The sequence below is a fragment of the Erithacus rubecula genome, assembly GCF_903797595.1.
Source record: "Erithacus rubecula genome assembly, chromosome: 14".
NCBI lineage: Eukaryota > Metazoa > Chordata > Aves > Passeriformes > Muscicapidae > Erithacus > Erithacus rubecula.
The window spans coordinates 3,812,682-3,827,009 of NC_136666.1; the positions used below are offsets into that span (position 1 = coordinate 3,812,682).

A 14,328-nucleotide genomic window follows, 5' to 3' on the forward strand; every position below is an offset into this window, starting at 1 on the left:
CCTGATAATCACTGAAAGACCAATAGAATTGGTATTTTCAGGATATTTATCAAAATATATGGCCTGATATTTCCTTTAGATCTCCCACCATCTCACTTATTAATGAGATGCTTTGCAGTGCTGAATAGCTGAGGATGGCCAAAAATACACTTTGTGTGTCTGCAGCTCTGCAGCCAAGTAAGACAAAGGAGCATATAAAGCCCTAATAGCTGCCTTAACGAGTTCATTTCCAAATCACTTTGCCTGGTGCCATTCTCACTTTGTGCAGAGAAATGTGCACAAGTTGTACTTGGAGGATTCATTTCTTTATAGTGCCAGCTGGGGTCACAAAGGAGCCAGCACAGATGCAAAATGAAAAAAGAATGGTAGAGGACTGTCTGAAGTGCTGAGCCAGAGCCTGGGATGTGTTACTGTCCCTGTGCTCCAAGGAGAGCAGGCCTGGAGGCACTGGGCTGGAGCCATTCCTCTCTCAGAGCACAAAGGCAGGACAGCTGGGAGCCCTGCTCCAGTTTGAGGAGGATTGAGGAAAGATTTCTCTCCTTTGCTTCCTTGCCCTTCTTTCTTTCTGTGTTTTTTGCCTTTTCTCTCCTCTTTTCTTAGTGATCTCTCCACTCCATTAGATTTTTTATTTCCATTTCTCTTTTCCTATTCTCTTTTCTGCTCCAACTCTGCACATATAATTCCTATTTCCTTCCTGCTGTCTTGTCCCATCCCTCTCCTATATCCAGGATTCCTGGCTGGAGGCTCCCAGCACTGTGTACTGACCCTGCTGCAGTTCCCAGGGTGGCACCTCTGGAGGGAAGGAGGCTGGTGAGGATTTAGCAGGAGCTAAAGGGCCCAGCACTGCACTGGGGACAGTTTGTGACACGGATCTGTCTGCACAGGATGGGAGCAGGGCCAGGCTTCAGCAAGGGGAAGTATCTCACCTCCTCATTCCCCCTCTGCCAGACAGACATTTGGCCACTGCTCAGGTCCTGGAGGTGAAATTGAAGCTGCTGAGGGACATCATCAGCATTAAACCCTCCCCAATGTGTTTGGGGCTGGGTGGTTGTGCCAGTGGAGCACAGACTGGAACACAGGCAGGAGGAAAACAAGTGGGAGGATAAGGGGAAGCCTATGAGAACAGACTGGAAAAAGGCTTGGCTGCTTTTATCTGGCAAAATGAATGCTGAGGGGGAGCATGATTGCCATGTATAAATACTGCAAGGTAAACACGAGGAGGGAGGAGAGCTATTGAAGGGAGATGACAGAGCTGGCTCGAGAACAAATGAGGATGAACTGGCCATGAATGCATTGAAGCTGGAAATTAGATTTCTACCATCAGATCAGTGAGATTTTGGAATAGCTTCCCAGGAAGACTAATGGGACAAAGAAATCTGATTACTGTTAAAATGGAGCTTGATCAGCTCTCTGAGGGATTATGTGCCTGGGTGTTTGCAGTAAAAGGCTTGGGGGATCCAAGCCCTTCCAGTCCTGTCCCCAGGCCTGTGCCAGGTGCCAGCAGGAGCTTGTGGGGCTGAGTTTCATCTCTTTGCAAGGTTCCTGAGAATGGATCTGCAGCTCTGATGTTCAGGAGGAGGCTTCAGCATCTCAATGCAGGTTTTACCTCCCAGCACTTTACCACAAATAACTGCTCTTCCCACAGGAGAGAGCTTGGCAAGTCAGCTCAGAGGAAATGCTGGAACCATTGGAGTCAAGAGGTATTTAACTGTGAGTTCAAGTGAAGCCAAACCTTGACCTTTTCTTATGAGCTCCTACAAATAGGTTTGGCCTTTTTTCTCATGACATGTGCAGCACTAACAGTAATGATGCTGCAAGTTCCTGTGGAGTATCAGACATGAACTCAGGTGAACTTTTACCATAGAGTTGCTGCACCAAAAATTTCCAAAGCAGATAAACAAAGATTCCACACCTCCATACCTGTGTCTTCACATCAGAGCTCTCATTGCTGAGCCACATACCAGATTTCAGATCCTGTTTTGCTCAGAGGATATTTGGCAAGACCATTCACAGAAACGCTCTTGGGGCTTCAAGGCCAGCTTTGTGTCTGAGCTTTTGAATTGTGCATGAAGTAAAAACAAATCTCACTTTTACCAAGTGCTGCAAAGTCTGTGAAGAATCCTCAGTGTAAAGGATGAGGTTGCTGCACTGGTCACAAGCAAATGGAGGATTCTCACCTTGAGCTTTTGCAAAGCTCATAATTCCACCCTCATTCCCTTCACAGCAAAAGTCCAGGTGTTGGTTTCTACAGACATCATAAAAATAAATTGCTATTAGATGTCCTGATTTTTTAAAGCCAGCAGTTTCACATCTATTAAAGGAAGTTCTAAATTGTACCAAAGCCTTCACATAAAATTAGAAAATGCAAAACAGAGGTCGCTGGAAATGGTCTGACTAGATGTCACCCAGCTAATAAAAAGGAATTCAGTACAGAAAGCAGCATTTAAGTACCTTTGACTAAAACTTGTCCAAGAAAAAGGAGAACTGCAAATACAGAATGGCTGCAGAACATTCAGGATAGGCATCTTAAACTGAGCAGCACAAGCTTGGACCAGGGAGATTTGAAGTCAGTAGTTAGGGAAGCAAATGTCAAATTATTGATTGCTCTCCTGGAAGATAAAGGTATGATGGAATTCCTGCCAGCACTTCTTTGCCTAATCACCATGGACTTAAAAACCTGGGCATTGATAAATGGCTGGTGGTGATCAAGTGGCCACTGTCATCTATCCAGCTGTTTCAGACAGACAGATAATGACTTTGCTTTACTCAGGCTGGTATCTCATTGATCTTAAAGGAAAAATTGCCAGATATGAGGTAATTTTAACCAAATTGCTAAAATTACCAGCCTGGAATTTTAATGGACAAATTTACTATGAAGGATTTCTTCCTCCAGAAAAGCAATTTTGCTTCACAGTAAAAATTGAAGTATTTTCTATCTTTGAAAGAAAAAAAAGTTAACAAATTATAGTATGTTAAGAAATGATAGTAGCAGAAAAAGACAGCTATAATCACATTCAGAAAAACTGCATTAAAAAAAAAACTTAGGAATGTCCCCAAATCATTTCATTTAAAAAAATCAATTCTAGCCTGTAGCTCTTCATGCCAAATTTTAGGGTTTTGAGCTGATTTATAAACCTTGCAAACCTGCAACTTTTAATAGAAACCTCAAGACTTTAATAAATGTGCTTTTAGTGGTGCAGCTGGGTTGAAAAATCAGCATTTGTGTTCTGGCTGCAAGTTTTGAAGAGAAGAACAAAACTGTGGGGTCTGCTGAGGAGAACTGATGGTGCCAAGGGTTGAATTCCTGTCAGTGACCACATCCAAATAGATCTGCTCTTCATCCTTCTGCCACTGCTGGGCTGTCCAACTGCCCCTTCCCTCCATCCATCCATCCATCCATCATTCATCCATCCATCCATCCATCCATCCATCCATCCATCCATCCATCCATCCATCCATCCATCATCCATCCATCATCCATCCATCATCCATCCATCCATCCATCCATCCATCCATCCATCCATCCATCCTCCATCCATCCATCCATCCATCCATCCATCCATCCATCCATCCATCCATCCATCATTCATCCATCCATTCATCCATCCATCATTCATCCATCCATCCATCCATCATCCATCATCCATCCATCATCCATCCATCATCCATCCATCCATCCATCCATCCATCCATCCATCCATCCATCCTCCATCCATCCATCCATCCATCCATCCATCCATCCATCCATCCATCCATCCATCCATCATCCATCCACCCATCCATCCATCCATCCATCATCCATCCATCATCCATCCATCCTCCATCCATCCATCCTCCATCCATCCATCCATCCATCCATCATCCATCCATCATCCATCCATCCATCCTCCATCCATCCATCCATCCATCCATCATCCATCCATCCATCTATCCATCCTCCATCCATCCATCCATCCATCCATCCATCCATCCATCCATCCATCATCCATCCATCATCCATCCATCCATCCATCCATCCATCCATCCATCCATCCATCCATCCATCCATCATCCATCCATCCCTGCCTCTGCTGTCTCTGTTTCCATTCCCAGTTGGGGGAAGCAGAGGAGCTGCTGGATGATCAAGAAATGACTCCTGGGCTCTCCAGGCTTCCTGCAGAGCTTCCTCAGTGCCTGAGGCCAGTGGGAGCACTGCAGGCACAGGGACAACACAGGGATGCTGTACCCCAGGGTGGGGTGGCAGAGCACTGAGGGCTGTTGAAAAGGACTGTGGAGGGGTGAAAATGTCTTTAGAATGTGGCTGTAGGTGCTTGCCCCCAGCTGGGATTTAATATCCCAACAGGCTTCAATGCATCATTGGGGGGTTTTGTTGCAGGTCTAAAAGCCTGTTAAGACAGCTAAGCAAACAGGAATGATAGATCAGGAAAAATGAATTTTGGTAATTTTGAATACTCACGTTCAATTTTAACCTCCTTTTGTTAAGCATTTGCTTGTAAAGACAGTAAAATAGCAGAGCTGAAATCTTCCAAGCACAGCAGGAGGCTTCCCAGTCTGAAAGCAGACACAGGAGGGCAGTGATGGCTTCATAACTTCTCAGAAACAAGGTTGGGCTTTGCTCTTGAATTGACATCTGCTCAGGACCAGCTGTATTCCAGCAGATGTGGCTTTCAGGGGAATAATGTAAGGAGGAAATCTCATCAGTTTTAGCAAATACAGTGATTCCCAGACCCCCCCTGCAGGGCTCAGCTGGTGACCACCCATTCCTGGAGCCCCCTCTGCTCCATCCCAGCCCAGTGGGGCCATGCACCCCAGAGCAGAGGCCCCTCTCCTGTCACTGCACACTCTGGGAGGTGCTGGCCCAGCAGCAGCACCTGCAGGGCAGCCCTGGACTCTCCTCTTGGCTGGCAGATCTGCAGGGGCCTTTGTGCTCCATCATTGCCAAAGTTATTTTCCTTGAATTGAGAGAACTCGTGTCCCCCTGCATCTCCTGTCAGTGCACCCACAGCTGTCTCAGCAGATCCTGGAGCTCCAGGCAGCCCCTCTGTGCATGCTGGTAGAGGGGGTTTGCTCCATCCATCTCCATCACCCCACATCCACAGGCATCCCAGTCGTGGTTCTGAAGGAAATCCTGTGTTTTCCAGCATGTTTGTGTTCATGGCTTGGTGAAGTGACTTTCCTTTGTGATTTTCCCTAATGCTAATGAACAGCTGTCCAACTCACACAGATAAAGGGCTGAGATGGTGAGGCCAAGGCAGGACCTCCCATTTTTATTCCTGACATCCTTGGGCTGTAGTCTGGGGTGGGAACTGTCTGTGTCTTCCAGCATTAACCCATTATCATACTTTTTGAACAGCTCAGTAACAAAATCCTTGACAGAGAAACTGCAGACTGGAGACCCTACAGCTATCTGAATGAACTAGGTCAGTAATTTTTAAACACTTTAATCACTTTAGTAGACTTTAGAGAAATTCCAAATCCAAATCAGCCTTTCATAAAGGCATTAACAATCATGAGGAATATTGGTGTTGTCTTTATTTCACAATCAGAATTGCCAGTAGTGAAAGATGGAAAATTAAAAATTGTTTCCTTTACCACAAACCACAGTCTGGGAAAGCAAAGTCAATATTCATTTTAGTCTCCCTTCCAAGGTTGCTCTGTTGAATCACTATCATCTACTCTATAAATGTTTTTCTAAGGACTAACTCAGGACATTAAAAATTCAAATTTGGCTTTTTTCTTCTTCTTCTTTCATGCTTAATAAAGCTTAGCACTAAATACTGGCATCTTGATGAAGGTGTGGAGCCTCTGTGGGAGCTGGGGTGTGCAGTGCTCCATTATCTCCCAGTAAATCATTGTGTGGCAATTCTGAACCACCAGCCAGTGCAGCCAAGCCAAGAGTGAAGTTTAATTGCCTGTTCAGAGTTTATTCTTCCTGGCTTCCTGGCTTGAGTTTTAACAGGGTTTTTAGCAGCTCTTAGCTCAAATTCTGCCCAGATTTAGTGCTTTGGATGCTATTTGTTTTCCTATCTGAGCACTCAGGGTTTGGCTCGTCAGTGTCCAAAAGCATTTGCCCTTTCCTTTCCTGGGATTAGTAACATCTCACTGAAACATGCAGGAGGAGGGAAAGTTCAACATTAAGGGATATTATGGGATTTTTAAGGTCAACTATCTCACAGCTCACATGGCAAAGGAATGAACACAGGGCAGCAGCAGGCATCACATCCTGCCACTGCCCCTGGGCCCACAGCGTGCCTCACTCCAAAGAGAATTCTTCCCTGCATCAGGAAAATCACAAACCTGTCAAGCTTCAGTGCAAAATCTTTTCATTCTTAACACCAGCAATGTTTTCTGTGGAATAAGCTGCAGAACCACTGTTGTGCTTATCTGTATGTGACATGGAGGGGGCTGTGTGTGAGGGTTTCCAAATGCTCCTCAAACCATGTTAATTTTTCTTTTACCATTTTGCTGCTTTTTTTGCACACTATTTGCTTTGTTTGTGTTTAACTTGTGCTGTCCTGAGCTCCCCATATGCCACTTCTGTTCTGCATTCATGCATTTTATTTTACCAGCAAAAATGATGCTAAATGCCTCTGCAGCACGAATAATCCAGAAGTGATAAATACTTTAGCTAAGGGGCCTCCAGCAAAACACTCAATTTTTTCCCCATAGCATTTTGCATCCAATGTAACTCTTTCTTTTTTCAAACTAATTGATGAAAATTAGATTTTTTCTTTCTTTCTTTTCAGTACCAGAATTAATGCCTGCTCATGCTAACTTTCATAATGTTGAATCTTTGCTCAAATCAAGGTTGTTTTTACATGAAAATAAAAAGTTTTCACTTCTTGGTATTACTGTTGTGCAGTAAAAGCTGCATGTTCCTCTCATGAAAATTTCAGAAGAGAGTTAAAATCTTCCACTTTGAATTATAAACAAAAAATAAAAGCCTAATAAGGTCACAGAGGGAATCTTGACTTTAAAACTTCATCAAGCATGGAAGTACCACAGTTAAAAAACCTGTTCCACCTTCTCCCATGATCAGCCTTAGTTTTGTAACATAGATGCTCCAGCTCATGTGTTGGAAGAGCAGCCAAGCCTTGGGCAGGGCTGGATTCAGTTAAAAAGTTAAAATAGCAGAGGACAACTGCCCAACTCCTCTGGATTGTCACAGGCTGCAGATGGGAGTGAGCCAAGAAGACAGAGGGAAATGGAAGAGAAATGGAAGAGAAATTTGGAATGGTTGGAAACTCTCCACTGGTTCCTCAGTCAGCGACTCCTCTGGTGATCCCAAAGGATGGGACCCAGCAGATGAGGAGCACCAGACTCCCAGATGTGTCTATAGCCCTGTGAGAAACTGCAGGTGTCCTAAACATGAGTTATAGCTGGGGAAAAGAAAACACCAAAATTAACTTGAACACTCATCTCTTAAAACCTGCAGTGATAAGGATTTTTCTTAATTGCAATGGATCTCACCAGGTTGCAGGTGGTTTACCTGCTTTGCAGGACTTTGTCAGGTTCATGTTCTTTCCAAGAAATGCAAGGACAAAGCCTGTTCTTTTACTGCTGCACATTTTGAGAGCTTCAAACTCCAGGTTTTCAGAGAGCTGATTGTGTTCAGTGGAGTCTGGGGAGGAGCACAAGTGATTCTCATGGACATGGGCTTGAGACATCAATGTTTGGGGACACTGTGGTGCCAAGACGAGGCAGCTTTGTCACCCTCCTGTGTGTCACTGCCTGCCCAAGGCAGCCTGGCCCTTGTTTTGGGCAGTGGTTTGTCCTTGCATTTGCTGTGTCCCATGCTGCAGAACTGGAATTATTTGCCCTGTGAGTAATCCCTCCTGCTCTAGCCCAATCTGTACTGGGCAGTGTCAGATCCCAGCTTCCAGCTCCCATCCTAGCAGGTCAAAACTCCCCAACCACTGACCTGAGCTCAGGAAAGGTCCTTGGTCGTTATCTGGAGCACTGGGCACAGCAGCTGCAGCAGGGCTGGGTTTATGTGTGATGGGTTTTTTAACAGCAGCTCTGGATGCAGACACTGAATTGGAATTTGCAGCACATCATGAGTGACTCAAAGCTGCATTTATTCCGGAGAACCAAAGGCTATAAGTTCGATTCATAACTGACTTCACTTTTTTCTCAAAGCAAAAGGTGTGGAAAACTATTTCCAGCTGAATTTCTGATTTCACCCCAGCAGATAATTTAGCTTCAAACTTAAACCTGGACTTTACAAAAGTGCCAGATCCCTGGCCTGTTTAGGACTTTTCCACATTAACTACTTTTGCAGTTTAAAAAATAATGTATCTATTATTCATTTCACCTCCCTGAAACTCAGTGAACTCAGAGGAACTCAGTGAATACAAAAAATAAGTCATAAACCCACAGTATTATAGCAGATAAGAGAAAACTGAAGGCAGAATTGCAGGGAATTTGGGGTTGGGAGGGGCTTTGTGGGGTTGTGGGCCCCTCCCAAGGACAATGCACCTCCCATGGGTCAGCCTGGGTCCCCTTTGTTCCCTGCCACTGATTCTCTGTGGGTAAAGCCCCTTCCTCTGGGGACCTCAGCTGGGAGCTCTCCACTGCTCCTCTCAGCCTTGCTCTGTGGGGGGCTTTGGAGCCCCAAATACTGCTTGGACACTGCTGCCCTTGGAGATTTGTTCAGCCCAGGCAGGAGGAGGATCCCCAGGGATGGCCTTGGGGAGCCCCAGCCCTGTGGCCGTGGGCCAAGGGATGAATTGGCTCCCTCCTCCTCGCTCTGACTCTGCAGGGAAAGAGCCCAGAGCTCACCCTACCCTGGGACAGGGCTCCCAAAGCTCCCAGTCTGCCTTGCCTCTGCAGCAGGGTGAGGCTGGCAGCTGGCTCATGGTGCAGAACAGAGCAGAAGGTGCTCAAATGAACTGGGGGCCACTCGTGGCCAGAAGAGCCCCATCACAGAGAGCCAGCTGGGTGCCACCAGCCCCTTCCCTGTGCTCATGGAAGGGCACTGAGAACCAGAGCAAAGGGTTGATTTGTCTTTGATGTGCCTGTAACACATTTATTGTCTAATTTAGTCATTTCCCTTATTTAGCAAAAAAAAAATGAAGCTGTCATGAAAAAGGGGCTGGTACAGCATTGCCAATGGCCATGACAACTTTCTGCAGAAACCAGAGGACACACAAGGACAAATAGCTGGGAGCCCTCTGGGACACACTGCTTGTCAGGCTCTTTTCCCAGTGTAACTGAGTTACTTGACTGGGAATCCCATAAGCCACAAGGACATTTCTCAGTAACCAAATTCGTATTGATTGTCCCAGTCAATAGGAAATACCAGACTCTATAGCTAAAAAGATTTAAAGCCTTACATTAGATTTTCCTTTTGATTGATACCTAGGGTAATTTGCAGGAGTTAAAATGGAAAAGGTCCCCATGCCCTTCTGTCTCAGCTCCTGTGAGGAACAGCAAGTTCTTTTGGAGCTGCACAAGGCAGAATTGTTTGCTGTCAGCTCTGCTCCTGGTGCTGTGCTGTCAGAGCACAGTGGTCACTTAGGGACTGTTGTCACATCAGTCACTGATCTGTGCAAATTCATGAGCAAAGTGATAGTAGCTGATTTAAGATTGCACAAAGCTTAGAGTCTAAGGCTGTGAGTTAAATAACACACTCTCCACAAACAAAACAAAGCCTAAAATTAGTCACAGAGTGCTGCAATGCAACCTGCTGACTCAGATTTGAAAGGGCATGTTTCAGGCTTCCTTCACACCATTCCAGTAATCAATGTCTCAGCAGAAGGTTTTTATCCTGATCTCCTGAAGGATGGCAGCTCTTGGTAACCCTGCTGCAGAGAGCTCTCCCTTGCAGGGAAACTCTTAAGCACATGCACAATCCCAGGCATGCACAGGCTCCCTGCTGGAGCTGAGTGTGTGCTTACAGCTGAGGATGTGCTTAAGAGCCTCCCTAAATGAGGGCCTTGATGTACAATTAAGAAGGAAGAATATATGCTGCTCAGTAGTCAAAGCAATCCAATTTACATAAATATTTATTTGTTTTCCATTATATATCATTTTTATGCAGGTGCTTGTGGGATGGATAGACGTCAGAACACATACATAATGGAAAAAAGCTTCAAAGGTATGGTATCCAGAGCTGCAGAACCCTGCCCAGGTGTGAGGAGGGTGTCCTAGAAGAGGTGAGATAGGAGCCTGGCAGAGGCAGGGAGGGACAGAGCCAGCCCCCAGAGCTGCCTGCCTGGCTCCCAGCACTCCTGGGCCATGGATTCTGGATCAGAGCTGCACAGGGCCAAAGGGAGGGCTCAGCTCAGGGCAGGAGGGGCAGCTGCAGCTGACCAGGCACACTCAGGTAGGACCCACCGGCCTCCAGCAAGGGCTCTGGGGGAGCTGCTGGTGGCAGAGTGCTCTGTTGCCCTGCCCTTGGCTCCTGGCTCCTGAGCTCAGAAAGCCCCTAGGAAAGAACCTGCCCCTGCTCGTGCCCTTTGCTGAGAGGGATTTAGAGCAGAGCTGCAGGAGAGCCTTCCCTGAGGCCGAGGTGCCCCATGCTGGCACCAGCAGCCATGGGCACTGACTCCAGGCAGGGCTAAAACAGGATCTCAGATGAGTCATGAGCACAGGGCCCAGGGGTTTTGCATTTCACTTTTCCTCCATGTTTACATTCTAAATACTCCAGTGAGGTCTGGACCACGGGAACACTTACCATGGTGATCCCACTGCTCCTGACAGATTGGGCTGGGGCTCAGCACACTCAGCTTGTGCTCCAAAGATGGAGCAAGGAATCTCTCCTGGGGAATAGGCAGCTCTCAGGCTGAGGCCCTTGATCAGAACCCCAGGCTGGGAATGTCCCCCAGTGAGCTCAGGAGGGAAACAGCCTGTTCCTGCAGTGCCTGGGGCTGCTGCTGCCAGACCCCCCTGCTCTGCCATGGCTGAGGCATTCACAGCCACACCTTTGTCTCACTAACGAGGAATATTGAAAAAAGCATTAACCAGTTTATAGCCAGGCCTAGAGATCAATATTCACTTTGTAGCTGCTGTTTTCAAAAGACAGGGATGCTATATGTGCTAAAACATCACCTTACCACACAGAATAAGCAAAGGAAACCAATAATCCATTGTTGATAAAGCTAAAGTAAAAATAGTGAATGGATTATGTATTTATATGATATATATGATTTATGATATACAAAATATTCAATCCACTGGTTTCAGCTACTTCAATGATTTCCTTTTTCAAAATAGAAAATCTTATTATAATAGAGCTAGTTTTTCCCTTTACATGGAGCTATTATCTTTATTAGTTTAAACTAAATTACTGTGTTTACAGAGTTTAAAGGTGCCTTAAGCACATGCAGCAGGAACTCCCATCCATAGGCATAGTCACACAGAGGGGGACCAGGGGGGCAGAGAAAAAGAATCACAGAGACAGCAAACTGTGAAATGTGTTTTCAGCTGCTACATATTTTCTTCAATTTTAAGATCTGAGCCATTTCCTTTACATGTTTATCCCTTTATCAATTGAAAAATCAGGCTCAGAAGGCACAGCTGGAATTCTTTATGGCTGCTCAGCTGTCTCAGACTGGCAGGAGCAGGGGACATGGGGACAAACCTGGCTTCCCAGGTATGTTTGGGAGCTCACCTGCAGGCACTTAGGAGTGGAGGGCTCTCAGGAGCAGCTGCCTTTGGCTGGCTCAAGGTTCCCAAGGCCCCTGTGAAGGTCAATTCCTGGGCTCAGGCTGCCCCAGGGCTCCGTGGCAGCGTGGGCACCCCCAGCCCCAGGGGAGTCTCCTCCCAGGAGGAGCTGGGAATGTGCCCAATGCTCAGAGAGCTCTCCTTGCCCTGCCAGGCCCTGACTCACCACATTCCTCAGAAAACTGAGAGGAAGAAACTCCCAGTCCCAAACAATTGGATTTTGTCAGCAAAAAGACTTGGCAGGCGGGTGCCCAGTTTTTATCTACTTTCATCCACTTTAGAACCTTGTCTCTTTTCCCACCAGTGTGGTCTAACTGGGGACAGCCTGTCCTGCAGCTGGAAGTGGTCTCTGGTGCCCAGAGACCACACAGAGCCTTGCAGGGAGGGGGCACAGGTGAACCTGGGTTCACCTGCTGCTTGCCCAGGTCTCAGGAGACCAGAGCTGGGGGCTGTGCCCAGGGCAGGCCCCAGCAGAGGAGTGTCCCCTGTGCAGCCTGGCACCAGGGCTGTGGTGGCTCAGCTGCTGGCAGCTCCAGGGGTTGGGCACAGACCTCTGGGATTGCCAGGTGTAAACCCAGTGTCTGCCAGCAGCAGAGAGGGGCTGGCAGTCACAGTGCCAGCCCTGAGCCCTGTGGCACCTGGTGACAGGGGCTCAACAGGCACCAGGGTTTTCAGAGCAGGATTCTGAGCAGTTTCTTTCCTATGCATGGTGCTCAGTGATACCATTCCTGAGCTTTTCCTTTCAGCCAAGTCCTTTGGTTTTTAGAGGTTTAGTTGTTTAAATATTGCTGCACCTATGGAATGATGTGACCTCAGGCACAACCATTTTAAGGAAAAACACCCACGCTTTGCAGAAGAGCCAGGAAAATCCCATCAGAGAGAAGCACTGATGCCAGGGATGCAGGGCTGGGCTCAGAGTGGTTCCCCTGGTTGTTGTACAGGATGTGTTCCCACTCTTGTGTCCCTCTGAGAAGCAGCAATGGGCCCTCACTGTGTCACTGTCTCTGCAGCAGCCAAGGCCAGCCAGCTTAGGAACAGCATCACAGGCACTTCATGCCAGCAAGGGTTAAACAGCAGGAGAACACCTTCTACCCTTGTACAGCAGCTCACCTCAGCACTTCCACCTGGGCTGTGGGATCAAGGCTTGGCAGCAGGATGCCAGGGGAAATTCAGGGCAGAAGAGAGGAACCCAATGGGAGGGACATTTTCAGTCCCTGCTAACAAAAATAAACCCTCCAAAGGTCTGGTGATCGGTATCCAGGCAACACAGGAGGCAGGGACTGCAAAATTAGAGCAAATTCCCAATATTAGAGCAAATTCCCAATATTTCTCTGGAAGTCCAGATGATTGAGTGCTGACTGAGTCCCAGCACCGTGTGGCAGAGCTTTCACCTCCATGGGAGCTGGACCTTGTGTTAGGGAGAGATAAGGTGACAGCACAGGCAGGGCTCACACATGGCCTGCAGCACCATGGGCTGAGAATCTCTAAATACATTTGTTCTGCTTAAATTAATTCATGAACCAAAATTTGACAATTGATGCCAGAGTTTGTAGTTATCCCCAAATTACCTTACTAACCAAGTAACTCAGCTGCTGCTACAGCTTTTAGAGTTAAATCCTCCATGATCTTGCACATAATGTTTCTTGAGGGCTAATGACTCCCTGGTGTACCCAGAATCCCAAACATCCACTGGTGCTCCATAAAATATATTGTGTCCAAAGCAAAGGTCTGATCCCAGGCAGACACAGAGCTCCTGTTTACGTCAGTGGGAATGGACTCTCAGGCACGTTGTTTCTCAACATGTCCTGGGAAAAGGCAATTCCTGGGAGAGGCCAAACAAGTCTGGGCAGCCCGAAAGGTATTCACTGCTCTCTTCCAACTGGTTCCGGGAATGGAAGGGCTGAAGGACACCTGCCTGGGAGGTAATGTTAGCCCTAACTGCAGCACAGGTGAATTTTAGCTTAGGGAGATAAAAGTAGCCGAGCTGGATTAAATAAAACAGCTGATGTGCTGGGATTTTTGCCTTTGCCAGCTCCAATGTGCCCAATTCCATAAACAAACCACACAGCTCTTTACCTGCAGCTGCAGTTCTGCAGGAGGAGGAATTCTCACTCTGCTCTTCTTTGCTGTAGCAGCCAGCAGTCCTTTATAACCAACATTTCCTGAATATGCACCCAGCTCTGGTTTGATTTGCTCCCTCCCAGCCATGGTGCTGACAGGGAATGCTTTGCAGAGGGCTCTTGGGGCACAGAGGGAATCATGCCTTCCACCCTGTGAGCATCTGCTTAGCAGCACTGCTTGAAATGGAGAAGCAAGTTTATGATAATCTTCATGTCCCTCACCCCAAAATGCAGAGCTGGCTCATTAAAGGCTGCCCAGGCTCTCCTAATGAGCTCTATGCTCCTGTCGTAAGCACTGGAGCTGTAACTTGCTGGCAGGTGGAGCTGAGCCTTTCATTTGTCTGTCTGTGGCTTCCTCACCTCTAACACCAACAGATCCCACACTGTGGCACCTGGATTTAAGTCACATACACAGAAAATGCCAACACTGAGCTCACTCATTTGCAGAAGCCTTTGCTCTCACAGGGTTGCTCCATCTCTCATAGAAGGATGGGATGGGACAGTTTTCCACTGCCTTGTGCTGGGCTGGGCTTGGTGACAC

At 47.1% G+C, this 14,328-nt stretch overlaps 1 protein-coding gene across 11 annotated transcripts in view; it reads left to right on the forward strand.

Annotated features, from left to right (window-relative positions):
* The window catches only part of MEGF11 (multiple EGF like domains 11), a 266,626-nt gene that overhangs the window by 247,900 nt on the left and 4,398 nt on the right, over positions 1–14,328 (forward strand). For 5 of the 11 annotated variants that reach the window (XM_079318187.1, XM_079318184.1, XM_079318186.1 and 2 more), the window contains 2 exons: positions 5,354–5,420; positions 10,043–10,099. The exons of 2 other annotated variants lie outside the window; for them this stretch is intronic. In XM_079318187.1, coding sequence (XP_079174313.1) covers positions 5,354–5,420; positions 10,043–10,099 — 124 coding nt within the window. Of the gene's footprint in view, positions 1–5,353; positions 5,421–10,042; positions 10,100–14,328 lie in introns of those variants that run through there. 4 more of the 11 variants (XM_079318189.1, XM_079318193.1, XM_079318190.1 and 1 more) reach the window with 2 other exon arrangements.